At 46.9% G+C, this 27,195-nt stretch overlaps 1 protein-coding gene across 1 annotated transcript; it reads right to left on the minus strand.

Moving 5' to 3' along the window:
• On the minus strand, positions 1–26,916 carry LOC131395926 (liver carboxylesterase 1-like). Its single transcript, XM_058527701.1, has 14 exons — positions 26,865–26,916; positions 23,759–23,963; positions 20,144–20,288; positions 17,542–17,675; positions 14,683–14,836; positions 12,928–13,032; positions 10,974–11,078; positions 8,575–8,613; positions 7,540–7,680; positions 5,817–5,897; positions 5,413–5,560; positions 1,515–1,646; positions 455–527; positions 1–175 (listed from the first exon to the last, which is right to left on the minus strand). The coding sequence occupies exons 1-14, from the start codon at positions 26,914–26,916 to the stop codon at positions 1–3; spliced, it is 1,689 nt and encodes a 562-aa protein (XP_058383684.1).
• Positions 26,917–27,195: the final 279 nt, after the last annotated feature.

The following is a 27,195-nucleotide window of genomic DNA, read 5'->3' on the forward strand; positions in this document are numbered from 1 at the left end:
TCATTGTTCTGTCTGGGGTGTCTCTTCTGCTGCCTTCTTGGCCATGAGCTCCGTCCAGAAAGCCACTTCCTTATCTTTCAGCTTCTGGGCTGCCTGGGTGGTGACACCAATCTGCAGATAGCCTTCATCCTGGTCATATGCCGGCCAATGGGGCAGCCCCTCCCCATTGGGGTTCCTGGGAACAGAATCAAATAAATATTCCTCAAAGCTACTGTGTGGTCCCAACAAGACTCTGAGATTTTCAGGGACCCCTGACTTCATCTCTGCCAAGAAGCTCATAAGCCTCCAGAGACAGGGAGCTCACCACCTCCTGGGCAGCTTGTTCATTTTTAGAGAACTGTCATGTCCGAGGACACAGGGCAGGGAGTTCGACCACAACATTAGAAGCTATCTCTTCCCAACAGATCCGCCATACCCCTACCCACCCCTATTCCATCTTTGCCATGAGGCTCACCCATTCCGAGCAAAGTTGGCCCAAAATTTCATCACCATCTTGCTGAGTTCAATCTCCTCTTCTGAGGCACCCTCTGTGGGGAAGAAGACAAAATCCTTTGCTACTCAAAGTGTGGTTCCTTGGTCCGCAGCAACAGTACCTCTTGAGAGCTTGTTAGAAATTCAGAATCTGAGCCCTTACTCCAGACATACTGAGTCAAAAGTTACATTTTAAGACGATTCTGGGCAATTTATGCGCACTTTAAGCTGAGAGTTACTGATCTAGGACTCAGTGAAGGGCTGCAGTCAATCCATAACCTGGCTGCCTCTCTTCTGTGCCCACCTGCCCTGCCCTCCCCCTACATGGTGGCATTCCCTCACTCCAGGGTTTCCACTACAGCAACACCACCTCCCAAGATTGCTCTCCTTCGGGTCTTTCCTCAATCTCCTCCACCCACCCACATGTGCATAGAATCTGAAAAATAACAGAGCTGCAATGGTCCTAAGGACTTATCCAACCAGGAAATGCCCAGGGGCACTGGTGTGTCACAAAGAATCCTGAGGTGGGTCACAAATCACCTGTTAGTGACACTTAAGGTATTGAAGACATTTGTGAAAGGTTTCTTTAAAATGTCATATTATTAAATATATTAAATTTATGAGTTTTAGGTAGATAGATAGATGGTTGGATAGATATTCAGAGAGACACACATTAGCCCTGATTCAAGGTCAACACCCACTCTAACCTTACTCTCACTCACATTCTGACATGCTCTTGTGAGTGGAAGTGGTGGTGGCATTCTAGCCCTTGAGCAGGGCCTGGCATATGAGCAACCATCTGTATTATTGATGCCCGGGTCTGGATTCTTGGAGTGACCATGAATGAGGGCACATGGAAATACATTCTCCATCATGCATGTTAGAGCAAGAGAAAGGTTGGGAACCTTTGCAGTTCAACCCTGTTATGGTGAATTCAGGAAGCTAAGCCCTGAAGAGAAGGAGGAACTTATCCAATGCCACCAAACTGAGACATGAACCCCGGTCTCCTAATCCCAAGTTTGTAGTCACCAAACGACCATCACCTTTTAGAAACGGGGCCCCGAAGACTGAGTAGAGCTCATCCCCGTGGTCCCCTTTCACCGTCTTGGGTCTCAGGTCTGATGAGAAGCTTGGGCGATACTCAAACTCATACATGTAGGTGGGGGCTCCGGCGTCTGAGGAAACATGGATTCATGTACAGTTCATTTTACCTCACGCACACCTGGAGGGTATCAAGGTCTCCGGGGGGGGGGGCGGTCTCAGGGAATTGGTGGCACACCTGGGTCCTGAGTACACAACAACAACAATATTAATAACAGCTGCCCATTGTGAGTGTCGACTGTATGCTGGACACTGTGTGGCCCTGCAGGAAACCCCTGATTGTCAGCATAATAGAGAAATAGTGTTTCAGAAAAGTTCTGTGACTTGCTTAAGGGCACATAGCTGCTTGAGGTAGAGCTAGATTTCAGCCAGGTGCTTGTTGAATGAATGAATGAAGACTGAATAATGATTGTTGAAACTTTGGGTAAATCCTTTCAAAATAACGACCGTTACAGGCACACCGGTTCAATTCACATAAGCCCCATTGCGTACTGATGCATTCACACTCAAGAACATCTACATACATACAGTTTACACTACTGTATTCCATTGATAACAGGCTAGTTTTCATTCCTTTGGAGAATCCCTGCAGCCCAATCGGTGTCTTCTATTCCGCCCAGTTTTGAACACTTCCAGTGTTTTTCTCACTCTTCTGAGAAGAGTGAAGCAAATCCAAGTTGCTGGTCTGAAAGTGTGAAAATTGAAATACAAACATATGAAGTAAGGGGACAATCTGTCTCTTGTGTCTCAGGAAACCACAAACTCAGCATTTCCGATTTCTCTGTCACCTCACATATCTTGACTCTTCCTTGGCCTGGGGAGTGTTGAGGTGCTGGAGAGAAAAGAAGGGCTGAGGAAGGAGGAAGCTGCCTCTCTCCTGCCCCTCTCCTCCTCCCCTGCCTCCTCTCTCACCTCCCGCCATCCAAGCCCCAGAGATGTCAGCTTTCCTGCTGATGCTTCCCCAGAGCTGCCATCCCTGCTCCTTCAGGGCTAACTCATGGGCCGCTCGGCCGTGGATATCCGGCACTTTGTGTGGATCATAAGACCCACAGAGGAGTTAAGGGTCACGTCCCAAGTCAGGGTAGTGGAGAAATTTTACAACTTTTTCCCATTTTGGGTACCTTAACAAATTTGGAAAATACAGAAAAAAGGAAAATGAGCAAAAGTATCACTTATAATCCCTCCACTCAGAGAGACCTCAGTTAATATTTTAGCACATATCCCTTTAATATTTATAAAATTGGTACAAAATTGTATATGTTATTTTGTAATGACTATAATCATTTCTTCACATCATTACACATTCATCCACAAATTGCTTTGACAATATATTCCATCCTGACATGAGGATGCAGAGTAATTTATTTAATTGTCTCCCTCAACATTGGTTTAGCAAGGGGAGGTGTTTGGAAGAAGCAATCCTCTGTGGTTCCATAATCCGCTTGTTAAACAGCTGCTTTAAGGTCAAGCAAAACTCACTGAAAGGAGAAAGTTTAACTTTGCCTTTGCCACTCAGACGTTTTAGAAAGGAATTCAGAACACAACATAGAGGAAAGACCTTCTGTGAATGATAGAACTTATTTTTGGCACGATGCTGCCGAAAAGATATTCTTCTTCTTCATTTTTATTTTTTTAACATTCTGCCTTAAACCACTAAGATTTATAAAATTCCTACAATCATGACATAAGTCTTCAAAGGAAAGTCACAGATTTGGCTAATAACAATTAGGAACAACAAGAGAAGCAGAGGGAAAGAGACAGCTAGTAATCAAAAATATGCAGATTAAAACACTGCATGTTCTTTCTTTTTGGTGAGGAAGGGCTTCTGAAATTGGAAGCGTTATTTTTATTTTTCCAATCTCACTATCCCAGGTGAGAAAATTAAGAAATCCACACTCTTATACACTGGAAATCAATTTTACAATTTGTGTCAAAATCTTCACAATGCCCCTATGTTCCAGTCTAGTAATTTCACTTCTAAAAGCCAATCCTAAGAAAATTATTAGAGTCTTGGTTAAAGATTTATGCCAATAAGGCTGAGCATAATGTTTCATGTAGCATCAAAATATGAGCAGCCAGCCTATCTTCCAAATAAGATAGGAATAAATAAGTCTAACGCATCATTCCATGAAATAATGGATATTTTTCATGAGTTTTTATTGACATCAAGGAAATGCCTACAATATAGTGTTCTATGAACAAAAACATAATATAAAATTAATTTTTAAATTATATGTAAGTCATGGAAAGATTATTAGAAGAAAACATATCAAAAATCAAAAATTTATAACAGATACTTCTAGGTAAAAGAGTTAATAGTGATATCTAATTTCCTCTTTATGTGTTCCCATATTTTAAAACTTTCCACAACTGTAAGATATGATATATTATTAAATATTAATTTTATATTCAAAAAAGTTTTTTTTAATCAAAAAGAGAGTAAGACTAATACAAAAATGAAAGAATAACATTGATAAAATCTGTGTACTCCTTTCAAAAAACTTTGAACTCAAGTCATGAGATATCAGATAAAAAACACAAGTCCAGTGTGGCTGGACCAGCAGACGATGCAGACAGGGATACCACAAATCAGACACGTAGTAAGAGACAAGACCAAGTTTATGAAAGAACAGATTTGACCCCAGGCGGCCCCTGGCTGAAGAGTTTCATCAGGATCCTCGGGAGGAGGAGGTGGTAACCAGCACCTGTATGTTATTGTCCTGAGTGCTTGGGCACATAGTGGGTCAGCTGTAGATACTTTTGTCATGCTTACAACATCCTGAATTTACAACCCTCCCATCATAGTTAGAGAGAGAGGTCTAGACCAGAGAACCATTTCCTGACTTGCAGACTAGGTGAAGGAGAGTTCCTAGAAAAGGAAGGGTACCGTGAGGACCTCAAAAACGCAGCCAGAAGGGGCACCTCCTCTCTAGGTGAGCTCATTCACCCTGACCTCACACCCCACCTACACAACTTGGGTCAATGTAGAAGGTCTCATGGTAGACCTAGCACACACCTGGATGGTCAAAAGCCAGCCACAGACATCAACATTCTCCAGACCACCTGCCCCATTCGTCCCACACTCATTCCTTTCAGCTTTCTTGGTCCCGACAGCCCTCCTGATCTTCTGCTTGGCTTTACTCTACCCCCAGCTCCACCAGTTAACAAATTAGTTTGAAGCTCTGGACCTTAGAAACTTTCCAAGACACGTCTTCTAAGATTTGCTCTCTAGCCCCATCGATGACAAAAACTTCAGGTGAGAGTCCCAGTAGCAGATACTGTTGGTACCTCACCATATACCTACTTCTGGGTATGCCAGCCTGATTTCCACCTCTGGCATCTTTGCCTGAGGTCTTTGGCTACCAGAGACCACTCTGCCCATGTGTGCAGCAGGTCAAAGCACCAGGGAATTAACAACCCCTTAGGAACAGCCTTCAACCAATGACATGTGGAGTTGGAGGATAAATATTTCAGCTCCCATGCTGCTCACCCAGGATAACCCTGAGACATGTCTTCTGCAGGTTTCCCAGAGCTCCCCAGCTCCAGTGTCCACAGTGGATACTTGCTTGACAGTGCAGCATGGATTGTCTTCCCTTCTCCCTCCCATGTCACTTCTCCACTCCTCTACTGGTGTTTTCTTGCATTTGGAATATTTTCCCAGTGTCAGCTTCTGGCAGAAACCAACATAGGACAGTGCCCCACCTCAGACCATATGGAATCACCCTTGTAGGCCCAACTCTCAGCAGTTTAAACATATCTGTCTATGCTGAGGCGTGGGCAGGACAGAGAGCGAAGCTGGTGTGGTCAGTGTCCCTTTGCTGTCCAACCTCTGGGACTCACCTCTGTGGAAACGGGCCACAGTCACAGATGGGACACAAAATGTCACATCTCCCAACAAGTCCAGGAACAGATCTTTCTTTTTGACAGGGTCTTCTGTCCCTCCTAAATACTTCTCAGTGGCCGCTGGAGTCAGTTCCTCAGGGATGTCCTGAAATGGATCAAGAGTGAAAGTGACCACCTCCCTCTGGTGAGTGACACAGCTTCTCTTCTTGTGTTAATGGTGAACCTCTTGCTTCTTGTGCAACCACCCCCCATCTCGGGTGGTGGGTGAGAAAGGCAGAAAAAATGGAGGCAGAACACTCTGTCCCTAGTCTGTGTTCTGCCGTTTAATTGGTCTGTGATTTGGGGCAACCCCCACCCCTTGTTGGGTCTCAGCCAGTTGCTGTGATTCCCTAGGTTCTTACAAGTATGGAGTAGGACTTCCACAAGAGTGATGTGGCCGTCTTCTGGTCCAGCCTGCCTTCAGAGAGTGGGTAGCCCATCACCTGTTAAAACAATGGTTAAGCAATTGTGAATCATTGGGAATCACCGAGAAGAACCAAACTGACCAACCGACCAAACCAATGGAGTCTGAGGGTCACCTTGTCATGTCTTGATGAGCATGGGTCTTTGATGAGTTGCACAAACTCAGTGAATCAAATGGACTTATTATATCCGGAAACTCAAGGAGTGAAAAGAGGATAGAGTAAGTGTTAAGAGAAGCTGTCCCAGTCCTTTGCAGTATGTATGTGTATATATATGTCAGGCTAGAGTCCCCATAATGGTCATCGAGACAGAGAGGGAGAGTTTAAGCCAGGCTAGAGTTGAGGTGGAGGGCTCTGGGCAGAGGACACAGACTCACAAATACCCTTCCTATCTCAGCTGACTGAGGAAACCCCAAATCTTGCCCTCTGGCTTTGGTACTTCAGTATAACCTGTGAAATTGTTCTGAAGTGAGAAGCTCAGAACTCTGCACATAACAGCTCCATCCAAACCTCTGCACTAAGAGGCTTGACCAAACTCTTGCATGGCTTCTATCAGCTTAAGATCCTGTACTTAGGATGACCCCAGCTTCCCTTAAATTGCCTGCTTAGGAGCTCCCTGCTGCGAGGAGAATTTACTGTTTGTTCCAGACAAAATCTGGTGATAGGTTGATAGATCCCTGAACCCCCTCTAAGAGCAGCTATTTTAGAAAGCTTGCAATTACAAATCCTTTCTCTGCCCTTTGAGATGTAAATCTATCACACCAATTGTTTCCTTAAAGACCTGTGAGCCATCTCTTTGAAATGCAAACCTTCGGGGAATGACTAGTGCTCTCTCTCAGTCCCTGTGGGAGGACCATGGCCTAACTTCTTTGGGCACCTCCCTCTAACTTATCCCACTGTCTCCTGTCATAAAGTCAGGAGAGTGTTTCTCCTCTGGACAGGAGCCAATTAACAAATGCAGGTGGACCAGTCACATGGACCAACCCCCCTCCCACCCCCGCAGCCTTTCCCTGAGCGCATCCAGCCTTTAAATAGGCTCCAGCATTTTGTTTCAGGGACTGGAGTTCAGTTCACGCTGTACTCTTCCCTACTGCAGTTGTTAACTGAATAAAACCTGTCCTCACCGCTTCAACTAGTGTCGGCTTTGTTTATCGTTGGCAGAAGGGGAAGCCCATCCTAACTTTTAGCAGTCAGTTTTAACTAAGGAGAAGAGGCAAGTTACTCTCAGTCTTTCCACTTAGATGACTAGGAGCATGTGTGGGATTTATGGAGAAACTATGAAAGCACCAAGCCCAAGGGGAGAGGCTGCAAGATCCCAGGCCTCATTCTCCTTAACTCCCCAGCTCCTTCCCCTTTCCAGGCATCGGTTTTCTCATCTGCCCAGGGATTGTCTCTACAGGCCCTCCCAGAGTCCACATTTCAGGATTCTTGGATTGGAAGACAATCAGAGAGTGTTTGGGGAGAGGGGTCCCCAGGGCCGCCCACCCAGGTGATACTGGGGCCATCGCTGAGAAGGTTTCCATGGAAAAGTCAACTTGTGTGAAGGGGACAGTGGCCCTGGACCCTGAGGGGTTCTGGAGAAGGAAGATCTCCGGTGATCAGAGATGGGAGGGGTGATGTGAAGGGCAGTGGAAGTGAGTCTAAGGTTCCAGCACATTCTCACCCTTGGAAGATGCCAGCCAAACTCTTGCTTGTTGATTCCAACGATGTAGGGAACAGTGTTGAACGTCTTTTCAGCCAGAATCTCTTCAGGCATCTTTGGCAGCAGCACTCCATCAACCACAGTGGGAAGGAAGGGATGACTCTGGGGAAGAGGAAGCATAGTGTCTGCGCTTCCCCTCTCGAGGAAACACCCGCCTCCCCCTCTCCGCCTGTCTGAGCGGGAGGTCACTACCTTAGACCCGCATGGATTTCATCTGTTTAGCCTGTTTCCCTGTTATACCCCCAACTCCTGAATCAGGTCCTGGCCCTTAGTAATTACTGATTAAATCTTTGCCGAATGACTGAGTGAATCTCATTTAATCCTCACAACACCTTTCAAGGTAAGTGCTCCTGTCCTCAGGTAGAGAGCAGAGGGGACAGGAGTGTAAGACAGTAATGCCACTGGAACCTGGAAATGCATTGGACGATAGGAGGGGAGGAGGAAGGAGAGGGGGAGGATGCCACTGGAGTTTCCTGGGTGGCTGGGAGGAGGGTGGTGTCCTCAGGACTGAGAATCTTGGCTCCCTTCCTGACGGCCCGTCAGACAGTGGAGCTTACACAGCCAATCAACCCTGCAGCCTCCAGGAGAAGATCTGGGCTCCTCAAGGAAGGCTCCTGAAGAAACCTTTTATCTAGTTATCTCCCTCTCTCCATAGTGGAAATTTCCAGTCCAGGCTTCTCCCTTAGGGGCATTTTTGGGAGCAGGAAATGTAAACAAGAAAAGAATAGGCTGTGTCCAGGGCACACAGAGTTGATGACTGGGAGCACTGGACTGGGAGTCAGGGGAGGGAGCCACTCCCTCCATAGGCATTCCAGTCCTACATCTGGTCCTCCTGGCTGTGTTATCTAGGCAAGTCATCGCCCCTCTCTGGGCCTCAGCAGTGTGAACACAAGTAGTTAGTATGAGTCCACAGGAGGGATTTTCTCATTCATATGTAACTGGAGCTTAAAGGTATCAAGACGCAAAACCTGTAACCAAGAAACCAAAGTTCCTTACCTCTCTGGGGTCTCCAAGTAAATCAAGAGTGAAAAATTTCTGTGAAGACAAAGGCAGAGGATGTGGGTGAGAAGCTTCCTGGGAGAAAAGCTGGGCACTGGCTCCGCCGTGCCTGAGTACAGGCTGTGGGTGTAGGACGGGGAGGGGAGCTCTGGAGAGGATATCTGTGGTTGTGCCTGCCACCCCCTCCATCCACTTCCCCTTCTTGTTCCCCCAAGAAACAACACCCTAATTTTCCTTTTGGGGACATCCTTCTTCCCCCCTTTTACTCCATGAATCCAGGCATCTGTATGTGATCTGTTTTCCTGACCACAGAGATCAGTTCGGGAATGAGCCCATGCCCATATCAGTTCAATAAAGTTTACCTCAAAACTTTTGTTGGAATTATTGGGAAGGAGGGTTTAAGCAGATAGGACATAAGTCTAGTCTGCTGTTGTTGTCTCTAACCTCCCCAGGAGATTAACCTGCCTGAGGGTGAAGTCAACACTGAGAGGTAAAAAGCTGAGGGATAGAGACAGATTCTTAATAATATCATATGTGCATCTGGATCCAGCTGTGCCTGAAGCCTTCTACTCCTGAACTGTAGTTTAGTTTTCAGTTAGTTACTTGAAAAGTCTTTTATAACACATTTGTTTTTCTGCTCTAGGCACTTTGAGATGAGTTTTCTCATCTTGCTTTAGAAAGTCCTGAGTCATTCAAGCTCACAGCAGTTGACCCCACCCTACTTTGTTGTGTGTTCACTAAGATTGCACTGATTGTAACGTCACACTGTAGTTAACAGGTATGATCAGCATGTAGCAAGTGGTCTGTAAGTGTTCCTCCATTATGGGTTGTAGACCAACCAACCAGGTAGGGGTGTGTGTGTGTTTGAATTAGGGAGAGTGGATAATCATGGAAACACTTCCACTTGATCTCAGAAAATTTCAGAAGAATAACGTTGACACTTAGGTTCTCTGGGTTTTCCTAAAGTCACCAACTCTCCACTTAAAAGCTGCTTCCTCTTGTGCAACATGGAGAATTTTGAAATAAACTTGCATCTTTCCAGGCATCAGAAAACAGTTGTGCTTTAATTCTTTGAACACATTGGTCACCTTATTTGAGCCTGAGAAACCAAGATCCAAGCCCCAAGGCCACACTGGAGTCACCACAAGGAAATTGAGCAGAGTCCAGTGCTAGAGGCCTGTCCAGGGGTCCAGGAGTATCCTTGGGAGCCCAGGGTCCAGACAGAAAGTCCACGGGCTCAGGCTACTCCTGGGCTCACATTCACACCCTCTTCCCACAAAAAGAATAGTTCCTGTTGTCCCTAGATGCTGTATTCTCTGGATGTCTGTCCTGCTGTAGCTTCCCTGTGGTGACACACTGCCATAGGCATCCATCAATCCACAAATGTCATCTTCGCTGTGAAGTATCCTTGTGACTATAATGAATGCTTCCCCTCTGTATACTCCCAACACACTTAACCCGTGATGTATATGAGTGTGTTTCTCCTTGAATAGTTCCTTGTGACCAGGGACTGTATCCAATTCATGTCTGCATCACCCTTCCTTTTACCTACCCATAAAATTAGCACAGGTAGATGGATGGATAAATGGATGGATAAGTGGATGGGTGGATGGAGTTGATCAATACATGGAGTATGGGTATATCAGATGGATAAGTGGATAGGTGGATTATAATTAGCATATAGGTGATGGATGGATCATTGATTTTATAGGGATAGACGATAGAGTGAAGCTATACGGTCACTGGACGATGAATCAATGATTGATAATAGATGAATGAAAGTTATGGATGGATTGATATTAAATTCACGAAATGATATTGATAAATTGCATAGACTGGTGGATGGATAGATGGATAATAAGACGATGAGTGGATAAACGGATGGATGAATGAATGAACATGTGTTTATCCTAGAATCATAATTGAGGTAGAGTCTCAGAAAATCTAGATAATTGAGCCAACAGTCGGTTATAATTGAGATAGTTTCTAAATTAGCCAAGGTAAATTGTGACAACCTTTCTGAAAATCTTTGTTCTTAATATCCCCATCACTGAAATTCAGGATGGTAGTTACCTCTGGTAATACATAATGTTTAATTTCTTACAAATATATCTGAAAACAAGAAATGGCAAAATACTAAGTTTTGATAGAGCTAGGGGAATATTACACAATTGTTCACTATGTTGTTTTTTGACTTCACTAACATTTGAGATATTTCATACTAAAAAAGAAAGAAAAGAAGTTCCCCCTTCAGATCCAGAGGCTGACACTGCTCCCAAGGCGAGACACTGTCCCAGGTAGTTTTTCTGGGGCAAGGGGACAGCTGAATTGGTAAAGTCTGGGGCCAATTTTACAGTGTGAGGGGCTTGTGTGGCCACGAGAACAGATGCACCTACCATCTTCCGCGACGTCTGCCGGAGCTCGTCCTCTGTCTTCTGGCGCAAGCACTGAACAATGACAGCCGAGGTGGTGGTGTTACACCCAGCAAAGACAGCAATTTTCTGCAGAGATCACAGGTGACAGCAAAATTCAAGAGCCATGTCCTTTCCCTCAGTAAACAAAGAAGTGTTCTATGCCAAGCCCAATTTCTAACGGCAGCAGTGGGGTGGCAGAAAATGCTCTAGACCAGCAGGTGTGGGTCCTGGTCCCAGTAACGCCAGTTACACAAGCTCTGTCTCTGTCACCTTATCTCTGTTAAAATGGACACAGTGATCTCAGAGCTGAACATCTAAGGAGAGGCAGCATGGAGTGGGGCTTAAGAGTGTGGAGTCCAGAATCACACTGTCTGGTTTCAAATCTCAGCTCATCCACTTACTAGCCACTTGGCATCTGGAAAGTCACTTACAAAGTGACCAGAGGAGAAGACACAGATGGATAGAAGGCAGCCTCCATGATGGTGGGGCCGTGGAGAGTGTGTAGGGCTCCCCAGAGCCTAGGACAGTGTCTGACACAGAATCTATGCTCAGTATGAATTTGTTGAATGAATAAAAAGGCACAGAGAGAAATAGAGGAGACAGAGAGAGAGAGAGAAGGAGCAAGAATAAGAGTCTTAGATTCCCTTCATTCTGCCAATTTCTGGTTCCAGTTTGATAGAGAAATCTAGCCTCATCTCTGCCACCTTTATATCCTGTAAATAAATTCCCTCTTCTTGACTTAGCCTGGTCAACTGGGCTTCTGTTGTTTACAACCAAAGAATTCTGAAAAACATTCTCAAAAATTCTAAGAATTTCAGTGTCTTCCTTTCCTCTCCTCCTAATTTCCAGCCCCTCTAGTCTGGCTGCTGCCCCCACCACTCCAGGAAACCAGGTCTCACAGCCATACCAAAACACCCCACGCCATAGACTCCAGTGGGCAACCTCAGCAGAGCCTCCTGTTGCTCACTCTTCCTTGGCTTCCTAACAGTCTCCAGATAAAGACAAAGTCCTCACAGGGTCCTGTGCAGCATGGCCCCTGCAATGGCCCCTGCAACGTCCCCATCCTCAGCTCACTCCAGGTGCCCTCTGCTCCTTCTGCTCTGGACATATCAGCCTTTCTCACTCTCTGTCACTAAAATACTCTCTCCTGCTACAGGACATTTGCACATGCTGTTCCCTCTTCCTGGAATGTTCTTCTCTCACCAAGTAAATTACTGCTCTTCCGTTTGATCTCAACTCATTGATCACTTTTTCCAGGAAGACTTTCCTGATAATCTCCCCCTACATACCGTACTAACTGCTCCTTTTAGACTCTATTATACATCAGGTACCTCTCCTTTATTTCACTAGTCAGAGTTGACATTTATAATTTGTGTGATTATGTAATCATTAATCTGTCTCCTCCGTTAGAAGAAGCTTCATGAGATTGCTAGATGTCTGGATCTATCAAAATTTTTTGTTGAGTGAATGAATGAATGAATGAATGATCTAGGAACCACCCCCAGTCACAGGTCCTCAGAGAAGGACTACACGGAACCCACACACTGCAAGTGGGTTCACCAGAACTCAGACCCTGAGGGAGACAACTCACAGTGACAGTCCACTGCCCACTGTCTGGCCTGGCCCCTACTTTGACACATGTTGGGAAGTGTGGCCAGTGGACAGTGCCCTGCGCTGGCAGTGCAGAATCATGAGCTTGAGTCCCAGCTCTGCTCTGATCACTCTCTGACCTTGACAAGCTCCTTCCGCACTCCGTCCAGTTTGCTCAGCTGGATACCTGGGAGGTTGGGTGAGGGGTCACCTTGCCTTTCCCCCTCAGCCATTCTCACTTCTGTGATTTTTGAGGATGTCAGCTGGATCCCATGGCAGGAATGGCCCCTGAAGACTCAGAGAGAGCAGAGCAAAGGGTGCAGGGGTCGTCCAGTGTGAGACCTACCTGAGCTGCGGCCTTTGAGTCCTTCTTGACAACGGCAGTAACGAGGGCCACCCCGCTCTCAGAGATGGCCCGGTGGAAGAGGTTCTTGGCCAGTGGAGATAACACCTGAGAGGGAAGGGAGTGGAAGAGAGTTTACGCTCACAAGGAGGGGTCTTCAAGAGCTACCCCCATCCACAGCTCTGCCCTGGACCATTCCCCTGGAGACCTTGGGGCTCAGTGGACATGACAGGTCCTCTCCTTGCCTGGACTGTTCCCCAGGCTGATCCTGGGACCCAGCTTCTCCAAGAAAACCTCCCTCAGCTGGAGGGAGACAGGAGCACAGAGTGAGGGACAGACAGGAAATGTGTGGCACATGCTGATTATAACAATCAAAAGTACCTGAAAGACTCTTAGAAATTCCAAGCAACACTTTAAAGACACAGTTCTGATTCTGCATTTCTATTACTCAGAATATATCCTAAGAAAAATGATCATGGAGGCACACAACCATTTCTAAGAATGCTCATTTTGTTCCAAATAGTAAAAATTGGAAATAAAGCAATGTTCCAATAATATGAGATCGGCTAAACAAGCTATTTTTCCATTCTTACCATGGAACACTACACAACTATAAGAAACGAAATTATGGAACAGCATTTAACATTTAGGGAAATATTTATGTTACATTATAACGGTAAGGAAAGTTTTTTGTTAAAAAATCCTAGATAGATGATATATATGTAGAAAGATGATAGATAGATAGATAGATAGATAGATAGATAGATAGATAGATAGATAGATAGATGATAGATAGATAGATAGATAGATAGATAGATATAGGCAAGGTGAGTCATGGAAAAAAGTCTAGAAGGATATGTGTCAAACTGTCCATGGTGAGTAACCCTGGATAATGGGATTATGGATGACATTTTTCTTCTCTGCTTTTGTCTATACTTTTCCTTTTTATCCTCTTTATAAAATATAAAAACATCTCCCTCTGAGTATTCAACTATGAAAGCAACACATGTTTTAAAAGTACGGTAATAACGCTGACCCTCTACTCTACTCTGAGGCAGCTGCTGGGTTCCTTTCAGCTCCCAGCACCTTCTAATCTGGTTTTCCACCCTTTCTTCCCTCAGAGTCTCCCTCAGCCCCATTCCCCACACCAGGCTCCCAGGTCATGTCTGTGTCCCACATCCCTGTCCCAACCCTCCCCATCCCACCTTCTGACCCCTCATCCCTCCCACCCACCTTCCCTCAACCCAGCTCCATCCCTCAGGCCAGAGACTGCTGCCCTCCCTCTTGGGCATGGAGGAGATATCAGACAACCTCAGAGGAGGCCCCTAACCTCTTTCTTCTTAGTGCTTGTATCCCCCTGACATGTAGATCTGGCTTCAAAACAAACCATGACACTCTGCCCAACTCTCATGGTTTCCTCCTCTGATTCATAATTTATACCCACACCTACTTCCCAAGAGAAGTGAGGTGAGTCCTAATGTCAAAATGATTAGGAAGGGGAGAGAGAGCTCAACCAGGTGAGAAGAGAGGGAATGCCATTGTGGCAGCTGCTGCAGGAGATTCTTATGGCCCCCGGATGCTAGCTGATCTCTAAGCTTTCTGGGAGCCAAGGAGAGCTTGGCCTTTAACTCTCCACCCTCTGATGCTATGCAGAGTGGGGTCTTGAATCCAGGTCTTGCAAGTAAGGGTGCCCATGGCTAGACTGGCTGGTCTGCAAGGGGTCCTATCAACAGCCACATCACATCCAGGAACACTTACAAGAATAGAGACACTTTCACCTCCTGCTGACTCTCCAAAGATGGTCACGGAGCCTGGGTCCCCTCCAAAGTTGGCAATGTTCTCCTGGACCCAGCACAGTGCGGCCACCTGGTCCAAGTGACCCCAGTTTCCCCGGCTGTGCTCGTCCCCTGTGCTGGGAGTAAGAGAACAGGGTGGGGTGGGAGCAGAGACGTCATGGCAGGGCTCTCAGGACCATAGATGGGGTTTCGGGGCTCTAAGTGAGCCTTCTGGAATGAGATGGGGCTTCCACAGCCCTGACACAGGGGTCTTCACCCGCCTTCCTCTCCTGCAGCATTGTTCTGTTGTGGGCTCTACAGTCCTTCATCCCCATCTATCTATTGAGCATCTACCATGTGCAAACACTGTCCTAAGAGCCAGGAGCCCATCTGAGAACAAAACAGGCAAACCTCTGACTACACAGAGCTCACACTACAGATCATAAGAAACTAAACAGCTAAGTATAGAATATAATGTCAGGTAGTGAAAGTACTTTCAGGAAAAATAAAATTGGGTAAGGGGAAAGGCAAAGGTGGGGCAGTGAGGTCCTATTTCAGGTCACATGACCAGGGAAGTCCTCTTTGAGGCTGTGGTATTTGAGTAGAGACCTGAATTAATGAGCACAGAGCCTTGCAAATATCCAATGAGGGGAATTCCAGGTGGAAGAAACAGCAAGTGCAAAGGCCCTGGAGTCCAGTGAACAAAGTGTGAGTGTAGGACATGCAGCTAGAGAGAGGCCTGTGGGCCTTAGTAAGGATGTCTAGGTCTTTGTAAATGAGGAGGAAAGTCACTGCAGGGAAGGACATGCCACCATTTATGTCTTACTTGGTCACTCTGCTACTGTATGGATCAGACAGAGTGTAAAAGTAGCAGTGTTATAAAAGTAGGAGATTGTTACAATAATCCAGGTGAGAGACAGAGGGTTTTGATTAGGATGGGTGGGAGGCAGGAAGTCAGAAGTGGTTGAATTCTAAATGAACCAGAGGACGTGCTGACCCACTGGATAGTGGCATGAGAAAAAGAGGAGTCAAGCCTGATCACAAGACCTTTACCCTGAGCAACCAGAAGGATGGAGCTGCCAGCAGATGAGCAGGAGGCACTGTGGGGAAAGTAGGAGTGTTTTGGGGGAGGGCCAGTAGGAGTCCAGGGTTTAGTTCGTCCCTGTGAAGTGTGAGGTGCCCTTTAGACGTCCAGTGGAGACAGCAGGAGATAGAAGAACGTAGTTAATGGTGTGCATCTGGGTTTCAAAGGAGAAGTTGGGGCTAAAAATAGGGAGCTGTGAAAGTGCCCCCTGAGCTCACTCAGAGCAGCAGTGTAGATGGAGAGGGAGACACACTCAGAGGCCCAAGGACAGGGAGGAGGAGGGTCCAGTGAAGGGACTGAGAACGAGCAGTCAGTGAGGTAGGAGGTGGCCAGGAGCTGAGAGAAGGGAGCATTTCAATAAGGTGTGAAAGATCATGTATGGATGCTGCCAAGACCACGTGTGGATGTTTGCCAAAGTTGAGCCAAGAGCTAGTGGGTTATTGATAACCTCGACCAGAATAGTCTGGTGGCACGGTCGGGGTATAAACCCATTGGCGTAGGTAGAGAGGAGAGGAAGTGGGGAGAGCTAATGTACCTGTTTTACTGTAATGGCAAGCAGAGAAATGGTCGATGGGCGAAAGGTATGAGGAGTCTCATGAAGGCGATACATCCCGGGACACGACTCACATAGGATAACCCTTTTCCAGCTCCATAGGTAATTCCAGGGAGGAGCCCACCCCTCCCCCATCCCACCCATCAGCCATCTCAGGCTCAGAGGTCCTGGGGCTGGTGCATTCAGAAAATGCTCATAGTAACTGTGTCTTGCAGGAAACCTGGTCCTGTTTCCACGGAGACGAGATGGAGAAGACTTTGGCTTTGACTCACGAATATGCCAAATACAGAAGGAAATGGGATGAGAGGACCTGACATTTCCTGGGAGGGTTGTCCACTGGGATTGGATGCCCCGACAACCTCCCCGTTCCAGGCCCCCATTCCTTCTGCCGCAAGCATTCACTGAGCTCCCACCAGGAGTCTGCTCCTTCCTACTTTCCCTCGAGGCAAGATGTGTAAGCCTCTGACTGCTGTGCTGCATGCTAACTGTCATTTAGAGGTTGCAATGAGCTGGGGCAGCACAGCTGAAGAGGAGATGAATATTTCAGAGGAGGCAACATTCGAGTTAGCCGGTCCTCATCGCCTAGTTGTTGAGATTCAGTGCTCTCACCATTGTGGCCGGGTTTGTTTCCAGTCAGGGAACCACACCACCCATCTGTCGGATGTCATACTCTGGTGGCTGTGTGTCGCTGTGATGCTGAAATTTATGCCACCAGTATTTCAAATATCAGCAAGGTCGCCTATGGTGACAGATTCCAGTGAAGCTTCCAGACGAAGATAGACTAAGAAGGAACTCGCCACCCACTTCTGAAAACACAGCTGAGCATTTTCATTTTCTGAAACAGCACTGGGAGATGAGAGTATGGCACAAAAAAGACCAGACAAGTTTCCCTTCTGCTGGAGACAGTCCCTAGGAGGTATAATCGTCTTGACGGCACTAACAACAAACAAAATTTGGGTTGGGCCTTACAGGATGAATAAAAGTTTGTCAGGTGGAATGGGCATTCCAGGCAGAGGGAACAGCACATGCAACAGCTCAGAAGCAGTGGACCAGTGTGGCTGGGGAAGGAGAAGGTAGGTAGAGCACAATTATGAAGGGATTGGGAATTCAGCAAAGATCTCCTTGAGGGCTGACATGACCAGTGCTAGGTCCTAGCATCCTTGCTTTGGGGGCCAATGTGCAGTGTGGAGAGTCCAATATCTTACCTGAAGAATCCCCAGATGCCCAGGCGGTACTGAATGGTCACCACCACCACGTTTTCATGGGCAGCGAGGGGCAGCCCATCATAGGTTGATGCTCCGCCTATCAACAGAGCACCTCCATGGATCCACACCATCACCTGGACAGGGAGGAAGACACCATACTGGATACAGGAAGCAGAGCTGGCAAGGACCTCAAGAGGTTGTCTGGTTTGGTTGCCTACTTCACGGCCATGACTCCAGAAGGCCGGAATTTACCGGTCCCCGGCAAAGGTGGAGCAGTCTGTTGCTCTTTTCCCCCATTCTCCCTGGTGGAGCCCAGGCCACCACCCCACTCAATGCATCCTAGCTGCCCCTGCCTGTCTCTCCACCCCAGTGCCACATCCTCCAAGGGCTCTTCATGCTGAGAACACCATCATGGGCGCATTTAAGACTAAGGGTGTTATCTTCTCCCCAACACTCCCATCATCCTCATGCCTGGACCCCTCACCCAGCTCAGCATACTCTGCATGCCACAGCACTTGTCCTTCAGCTTCAAAGTAGTCATCTCTTATGTGGTGAACTAAACCTCTCTCATGTGTGGATGATCATCTCAAGAGGCACGCTTGCTCCCAGTGGTATCTCTTCCATATGTTCTTTTCCTCTGCCTCCTCTGCATCCCTAAATCCCACTGATCCTCCAAAGCCCAGCCTCAAAGCCACCTCCTCCGAGAACCCTGCAGTCATTTGACAAAAATGACCTGAGAAGCTACTGTGTGTTGGGGACTGTGATAAAAATTGAGGATGAGAGTGGACACAACAATTCGTGACTCATGGCTCTTGCATTTAAAGAGCTCATGCAGCAGAGAAGTGAGAAACGCAAAAATAATAATATCGAAATAATTTTGTCACTAAAAAAAAAAGAACTCATAACACAAACTATGTGCGCGGTACTGTTCTAAGCATTTAAAAATAAACCATCCATGAGGTAGGGACTACTATTGTCCCATTTAACAAACAGAAAAACTGAGGCACTTAACCGGCCCGAGGTCATGCAGCTAATAAGCAGTGGAAGCAGGAATTGAACCCAGGCAGTCTGGCTCCAGATCCCACATGTTGAGCTGCCCAGCACACTGCAGCCAACGGCCACGGTGCAGTCGGTCAGCTATTAGGGAAGGAGTAAGATCTTCCCTTCAACTCTAACTAACGTGTCAGGAGTACTGTGCTTGTGTGCCTCGCCAGGCACTGAGATAAAGCTTGATATTCGTCATTGAACCCTCATATGTGATTATTCTTGGTTTAAGGAAACAGAGACAAGTGTCTCAGTTGGTAAAAGACAGAACCAGGATTTAAACCCAGGCCCTGCAGTTCCAGAAACTGTGTCCATAACTAGAGGTTCTCCTGCCTCCAGGTTCCCGGAGCCCCTGTTCCTCCCACACCTCTGATCCCTGGAGGGACTGAATGTGAGTCATCTCTGAGGGAAGGCTGAGCCAAAGTTGGGTCAGCAGTTTTCTGCTGAAGTTAGTTTCTGTCTATGCAGCCCTGATGGTAAGATCCTCCAAGGCAGGGGCTGTTTAGTGATGGTTTTATGTTTCTGCTTTATCCTAACCCCCAAGTCTAGCTATGTGTATGGGGCACTGAGTACATGATAGAAGAAGAAATGAATGAATTAATGAACCAATGAGTAAACCCTTGCCCCCACCTTTTTGGGCCAAGCTTGTGCAGTGCCACTTCTAGTCACCAGTTCACAGACGCCTCCTCCACTCCTGGGCATCGTGCCGGGTGTGTCCTTGGAGATGGCTGAGTGCTCACACCCCTCCCTTCTCCACCCCAAGGATCCCCTCCTTTTCCAGCAGACCCTCACCACCTTCCAGCCTGTTCTGGAAGCCTGCCGCATCTCCCGGCCTCCGTTTATTTAAGAAATGCTGATTCACTGGATCATCAGCCCATGCCAAAGACAATCAGGGAGGGACATTAGCTACAACTAAGTCCCAGATCGGTGGCCAAAGGCAAAGGAAAGTGCTTCTTGGATTGACCCACGATCTGTCCCCACACTTCCCTCACAGGACACCTCAGAGTGGGATCTTTGTGTGCTGAGGAAAGGCCACACACAGGCTCAATTTCCTAGTCTGTGTAAAGAGCACTGCTTTGAAGATCAGAAGACTCACACTTTCGTCCTGCCAACCCTACTGTGTGACCTCACCTTCCCGTCTCTGGGCCTCAGTTTCTCCATTGTTAGAGAAAAGGTTGGGTTTTTGGCTTATCTCTAACATTCCTTCCAGTTCTAACTTTATTGGCAATTATATCCTAGCTGCTCTGGGTATCAGATTCCAAATCTAGCAACTAAGGGTAATCATTCTTCTCCCTCTATTAGCATGAGAGAACTGGAAAAATTAAAATGTATGTTACAGATGTACAGCAAACTCCCCAGAGGCCCTAGGTCTGTCACTAGGAGAAAATGAGGTATGAAAACTTGTGTTTCCTGTGGTCACGTGGTCTGGCTGTGGTGGGAAAAGGGAGTCCTGGGCCCCCTGAAACAGCCATGGCGGGTGATGCCCCCACCCCAAGCTGCCTTCATCCTCTTCCAGTCTCCACCAGAAGATCCCACAGCGCTGGAACTCGCTGCTTACCGGCAGCCTGCTTTCGTTCGTCAAGTCAGTGGGAGCGTAAATATTTAGATAAAGACAGTCTTCAGAAAACTGGAAAGAGATGTTCTCCTTTCTGTTGGTAATCAGGTCTGAGAGCATCTGCCCCGCCACCGGGTCTTGGGAGCACCTGGGAGGGGCGGGGAGAAAGAAGAACTCCTGAGGTTCAATCAGAGCTAAGCGAGGAGATGTCTCCTGCAGTCAGGCTGGGCCTTGGACTGGGAGGTTTAACCAGTAATAGAGTTACTTATGCCAAACTTGAGAGACTGAAATGCAAAGGAGGCTGTCTGGGAATCTGGGTTGGGGGCTGTGGGGCTCACTAAGGTCTTCCAGGACTGTGTATAGTGAGGAGGCCTAGCACTGTCCCCTTCCAGAGCCTTCGGGATGCCCTGGGTCAAGGAGAGGAGGCTGCCTATGCACCTGGGAGAGGACCATTTCCTGCACACTCTGGACACACCCTGGCTCCCCTGGGCTCCCTTTGGTGGGCTACAGGGTGACCATGTTCCTCCATCAGGTAAACCATGTGTTCTAGTCCACAGGAGACTTTCATAATCCATGAGAAGTCACTCAAATGGCAGACATTTGGGGTATGCAAGAGGTCAGGGGTGAAATATTTGTTGGGCAACAGCAGGAGAACTGTGTTCTAGTCCTGCCTCCGCCACTAATTTTCTCAGTGACCTTGGGTAAATACCTTGCCTGGTCTTGTCCCCAATCTGCCAGGTCTGGGTGAGGGAAGTGGTTTCTATAAGGGTCTTGCAGCCCTGACATGCTAAGATTCTATCATCAACCCATCCCAGGCAAGCGCTAATAGTTGCCTTAATAACAGATCTTAAAGATCCAACATAGATTATAATTGGAAACATTTACTGAGTTCTTTTGCCAATCTTGTTTTAAGTACCCCTTACGTACTAACTCATTTAATCCTCAGATCAGCCCCATGATGTAAGTTCTATTATTATATCCATTTTACAGTTGAGGAAACTGAGGAACAGAAAGGTTAGAGAATTTATCTAAGGTCACATAGCCAGAAAGACCCATACTATGTAGTGCTAATATTTCGAAGGACGTTACAAGCAACAATTCGGAATCTCTATATACCCAGCAGGCAAACATCACTGCCCCGGTATGTAGACGAGGTAACTGAGGCCCTAAAGTGCTTGGACGACACGGCTGTCAAGTGACAGAGTCAGAGCCCACAAAGAAGAATTCCTGATCTCCATCCTGGAGGAACTTGGCCCAGATCACCAAGAGCAAGGGGCATAATATTCATAAAAGAAGAAATTCAAAAGTTAAAGAAGAGTTCAATGTCACTAGGATTCAAATAAATGCAGAAAAAATAGCAAAATTATACAAATAATTATGATGATAGTAATAATTATTATTGCATTGTCTACCCAATAGGCAAAAAACGTTTTTAATAACCCCAAGCATTGCCAAAGTTTCAGTGGATAGAGGTTTCCATATATTAGCAAAAGGAGTGTAGTTGGACATTTCTGGAGGAAAACTTAAGAAAACGTGTATACTCTTTGACTCAAAAAAATCATTTCTTTGAACTTATCTGAAAATATTCATGAGTGTACACAAAGGTTTAGCTGCAGGATGTTTTATCAGAGTGCTATTTATATTATCAAAAACATTAATGAAAACTTGAACTCAAATAAGAGATTGGGTAAATAAATTATGATTCAATACCCAAGGTAATGCAGCTATTAAATGTCAGGCTGTGATATTTAATGACATAGAATGTTGTTCATGATATACTTGTAAGTGAGCAAAACAGGCATCCAAACTATCTGTAAAGTGTGATGGGTTATTATGATTTATAATAAGAAATATATATTTGGTCTTCCTCCAGTTTCTGGCACAGAGCTCCTAAAACCTTGGAATTTCCTAGGAGATGAGAGCCATAAAGGTGTGTTTATGTTAATAAGGTGACTTTTGGACCTCACCTGAGGCTGCAGGCTTGTTGCCAGGAGAACCAACCAGTGATTAGAGGGTTGTGATTTTCAGTCCACCCCCTGACCTCTGGGGAACGGAGAGGGTCTGCAGGGTGAATCAACGGTCAGTGACCAATGATTTAATCAACTGTGCCTATGTAATGAAGCTCCATAAAATACCCAAAGGACGGGAGTTCAGAGAGCTTCCAGGTTGGTGAACCAGAACGCTTTCACGTGCTACCATGCCAGGCCCCAAACTCCCCGAGGACAGACGCTCCTTTCTTCAGAACCTCGTCATATGTATCTCTTCATCTGGCTCCTGATTCGTATCCTTTAATATCCTTCATACTAAACTGGTCATCTAGTGAGTAAACTAGTTTCTATGAGCCACTCTAGCAAATTAATGACTTGGAGGGGGTCATGGGAACCTCTGATTTATAACCAGTCAATCAGTCAGAAGCACAGGCAATAACCTGGACTTGCGATGGGCATCTGAAGCAGAGGACAGTCTTGTGGGACTGAGCCCTTAACCTGTGGTATCTGACACTATCACTTGATAAATAGTGTCAGAATTAATTTAATTTCAGGACACCCAGCTGGTGTCTGAGAATTGCTTGTTGGTGTGAAAAAAGAACACATCTTGGAATTGCGTGCAGAGTCTTATGTGACTCTATTTTTAAGGGAGAAAATATGCAACAGATAAGAGACTGGAAAAGTAGAATTAAAAATATGAACAGCAGTTCCCTCCAGGGAGTGGAATCATATATGATTTTCATTTACTTACCTTTCCTTACCTGTACTTCCTCACTTTTCTGTAATAAATATGTATTACACATGCAATCAGGAAATAAAAACAGTGAATATTATTTTAGAAAGGAAGGAAGAATGGAAGGGGAGAAGAGTAGAGAAGAGGAAAACAAAAGAAAAGAAGGAAAAGAAAAGAAGAGAAAAAAGAAAAGAAGGCAGTAAGCGGCAGGACTCTGGAAATCTCCAGAAATGCCTTCCTGAGATGAATAAGGTCTGAAGGGAGGCACACAGGCATCCAGGCACCCTGGGGGGTGAGGCTGAGGGGCTTCTTTGCCCAACTTGGCCAGGGTGACTAGGACACACCAACCACTGCTCTGCTCATGACTAGGTGGCTAGGCATACTTGGGAATTGAGAACTTGCCTGGTCAACACCCCAAAGCACTCCTCACCCACATACTGCCTGGCTCACCCCACTCGCCAACTATGGCAAAGTTCAAGACAGGAGAATAAATAGAACCACTACTTCTGTTCCCTCTCACCGACTCATCTTTTTATTTTTTCAAAGCATTTATCATATTCTAACACATTACATAATTCATTTATTAATTTGCATGTTGTTTATTTTCTGTCTCCCCTGCTAGAATGTAAGCACCATGAAGACAGGATCTTTGTTCTGTTCACTAGTGGGTCTCGGAAAACTAAAACATGACTAGCACACAGTAGGTGCTCAATAACTATGTATTGAATAAAGGGGTCTAGAATGCTGTGAGAGTTCTGGTAAGTCTCTAAGGATTTACAGTATCTTGAGGATTCCAGAACAAAGTATGAGGCACTCAGAGGATTGCCTTGGCTCCTTCCTGCATGACTTTGAGGCAAACACCCCACTGAAAGATGCCAAAGCCACACCCCGGCTTACATAGGAGGGTAGGAGGTGGTGTTCTTCACAACGTGCCATGGTTCTGCAGGCTGCGGCGGAGCAAACCTCAGGGGTCCAAGAGGGGGCTTGGCAAAAGGGATGCCCAAGAAAACGGCCACGGGCTGTGCAAATCCTTCTAAGCTGACGTACTTCCCCAGGACCTTGCCCTGCACAGTGTCCACAACAGGCGGTGAGGATGGGAGCCCTGCTGGACATCAGGAGGAAATGAAGACACGTCAATGGTGAAGGGCTTGACTTGTATTCCAGGTGGGTCTTGCCAATTTTACATGTGACCTTGAATGAGTCACCTCAACTTTCTAGTTCTCAGTTTCTTCTTATGTAAAACGGAAATGATGTTAACTGTCCCTCCTAACTCATAGGGCTATCTCAAGGAGCAAATTGGAATTGGAGGTAAAACAGCATCGAGTGAAAAGTAAATGCAAGAAGGAGGGCTGCCGGGAGTGAACAGACACTGGGTTTCCACTCTCAGGCGCCTCTGGAAACAATTATCCACTAGGATCCTGGCGCTGAGCTGCATTTTGGATGGGAGGATGAACAAGAGGCGGCCCCTCTTCTCAGAAGCTCTGAACCTTGTAGGAAGAATGAGCCACATACATACTTGACCCTCCTGCTGGGAAGAGAGTGGTCAGTGTCCTGAGAGAGGCACCAGTAAGGTCCTACAGGAGTTAGACGAGGGAGCGAGGGTTTCTATTGGTGGCATCATGGAGGCCGTGACCTTGGAGCGGGGACTTGCAGCAAGGGGAGGACTGAGCAAGGGGAGACGGAAGAGGGGATATAAACGCATAAAGCAGAAAAGAGAATGTGCCGAGGCTCTGAGACAGCAAAATGCAAGGCCTGCCCGAGGAAGAGTGATGGAGCATTTGAGCCAGAGGGAGTCTGTGAGGAGGGGAAAAGAATCCTGGGATGAGAGAGGTTCATGTCTGAGAGGGCCTCAAATGCCAGGCTAAGGGTTTGGCCTTTATTTAGCTGGTAAATGAGCAGCAGGGAACAGTTCTGGGGTGCAGGAGAGTGACACAACCAGCTTGAAGAGGATTCTTCTGGTGGCTCTGAGCAGGGTCGTCCAGAGAGGGAGAGTTGGGGGGTCAGCTTCCTCTCTGTTCCATTCTTGTGCAGCAGACGGTGCTTCCTCACTGAGCTGAAATTCACGTCCCTGCAGCTGCCCCATCAGCCCTGGTTCTACCTGCTGTGGGACCATCCTGAGCTGTCATGGGGCAGGCGGTCTTTCAGACACTTGATCGTGCCCCTTCCTCAGTCCCTCAGGTCAGCTCTTGTGTGTCCCCTGTTTGTTCAAGCATTCCTCATAGGAAATGATGTCTAGCCTCTCATCCTCCCAATTGCTCTCCTTTAGATGTAGACAAAAAGTCAACATCTCCCTCAAAGTGTGTGGCCAGAACAGAAAATAATAATCCAGATTTCTTCTCATAGAAGAATAACCAATGCTCACCTTCAAGAGAGATGAAGTGAACAGCGGCCAGATTGCCAAGGGTGAGAAAGTGGGTGATGGGGTGAGGTCATCAGCAATAATGGTAAGAGCAGCAGTTACCATGCATGTAATAGGTAATGTTTATATACTGAGCACTCCCTTGTGCTGGATGTGCATTCCAGGTCAGTTAAAGTAATCTTCACAAAATCTTGCTAAGTAGTAGTTCATATGCCCATTTTATAGATGAGGAAGCTGAGGAAATGGAGGCAGCCAGTGTGGACTTTCTGAAGTTGGAAATGGGATGGCCTTGCAAAAGGGGGACCACTGGTAAAGGAATGATCTCTTCTAATTTGGTTCTTCCTCTGCCCCTACACTCAGTTCCCGGCATCCCACAGTGTCATGCCACCAGAAAGAAGATAGAGTCCAGATGGGGCCTGGGCTGTCAGGACACTGGTGGCCAGAGCACTGGCTCTAGACTCAGGGGTCACAGAAAGATTCCAGAGCGTGATTTTCCAGCTGACGTTGAACAAGGACATTTCCCTGTCTGAGTCTCAGTTTCTCCATCCATCAAATGGCACAGATGCATTCTGAGGGCCCTTGCTGCACCCTTGTATTAACCATGTCTTTAGTGTCTGTATTTGATGTTTTGACGTCTGGGGCCTTGCAGACCCTGCCCCTCCCAGAGGCAGCCATTCCTAGAGGTGGGAACCAGTTTGTCCTTCAAGCATGCCAGAGCCCACACCCCAACCACCTTCTTTATCAGGCTCCTGCCCTAATCACTCTAGGGCCAGGTACCTGACAACTGCAGACAGCCCAGAGGCCCCAGAGCCAGTTGAAATTGTTTAGTTTGCCAACCCTGAATCCGCTTATCCCACCTCGCCCCTCCCTCTCACAGCAACCAGGATGAAGACTCTTGCCCACAATTCCTCCTTCTCCTTCTGCCTTCTGAACCACTGGTGCTTCCCCTTGTGGCCCACCATGGCGTTGACTTGCCCCCTCCCCTTGGGAACTGTGAGTAACAGACTCTCTTTCCAATGGCAGTCGGCTCCTGTTCTGTTTGCCTTACCATGCCTCAAATTTCTATTAACACATTATTTTAAAACAACTGTTTTATTGATGAATTCTTATTTTCCACTGTTTCCATACCAGGAACTATGCTCTTTACAAACAACAACCCATTTCCTCCTCACAACAGCCCAATGAGTTAGGTACTGTCCTTATCCATATTTTAGAGGGGGAAACTGAGACACAGAAAAGTGAAGTTCCTTGCCTAAGGACACACAGATAATAAGTGCTGAGCCGGGACTCGAAGCCATGTACTCTGGTTCCAGAGTCCATATTTAATATCTGCTAAGCCACTCTCCATGATTTTGGCCATATCTGGACTAATCATCAAGGGGAAATAAACTGAGCTCTCCAAAGTTCTCATCTGCGAGGCATGAGGTTAGCTGATTGTTCTCCTGTGCTGGGAACGGCCAGCTGAGGTCTCAGCATTTATCCTCCTTAGCTGGGGCTGACTTGGCTGGGAACTCCAAGTCTGGAGGGCACTCTCCTGCAGATCCAGACCTGTCATGCCTTTGTGTCATAAGCAGCTCCTTCACCTCGTCGCTGGACAAGTATTTCCAAATGTCCCGCCTCTATTTGTATTTCAGAAGGACTCACCCCAAGCCGTGGAAGCAGCGAGGGAGACCAGGACCAGAGCAAAGAGCCACATCATGGAAGGACAGTAGCTACTGGGCCTGCAGGTCTCTGCACCGTTTTGAAGAGCTGTGCAGTCCGGCACCAGAGCCACAGCTCTGGTCCCGCCCCTCACTTCCCACCCTCCTCCAGCTCCCGCCCCCTCCAGCTCCAGCTCCCTCAGTTCCTGCCCCCTAAATTTGCTCCCCTACAGTTCCTGCCTGCCCCAAAGCTCTCACCCCATCCCCTGCCCTATAGCCCGATCAGGAGATAGCATAAAAGCTCTATACTTTCCAAATTTTGTTCTGGGCATCTG

This window comes from Diceros bicornis, chromosome 32 (genome assembly GCF_020826845.1).
Source record: "Diceros bicornis minor isolate mBicDic1 chromosome 32, mDicBic1.mat.cur, whole genome shotgun sequence".
Classification (NCBI taxonomy): domain Eukaryota; kingdom Metazoa; phylum Chordata; class Mammalia; order Perissodactyla; family Rhinocerotidae; genus Diceros; species Diceros bicornis.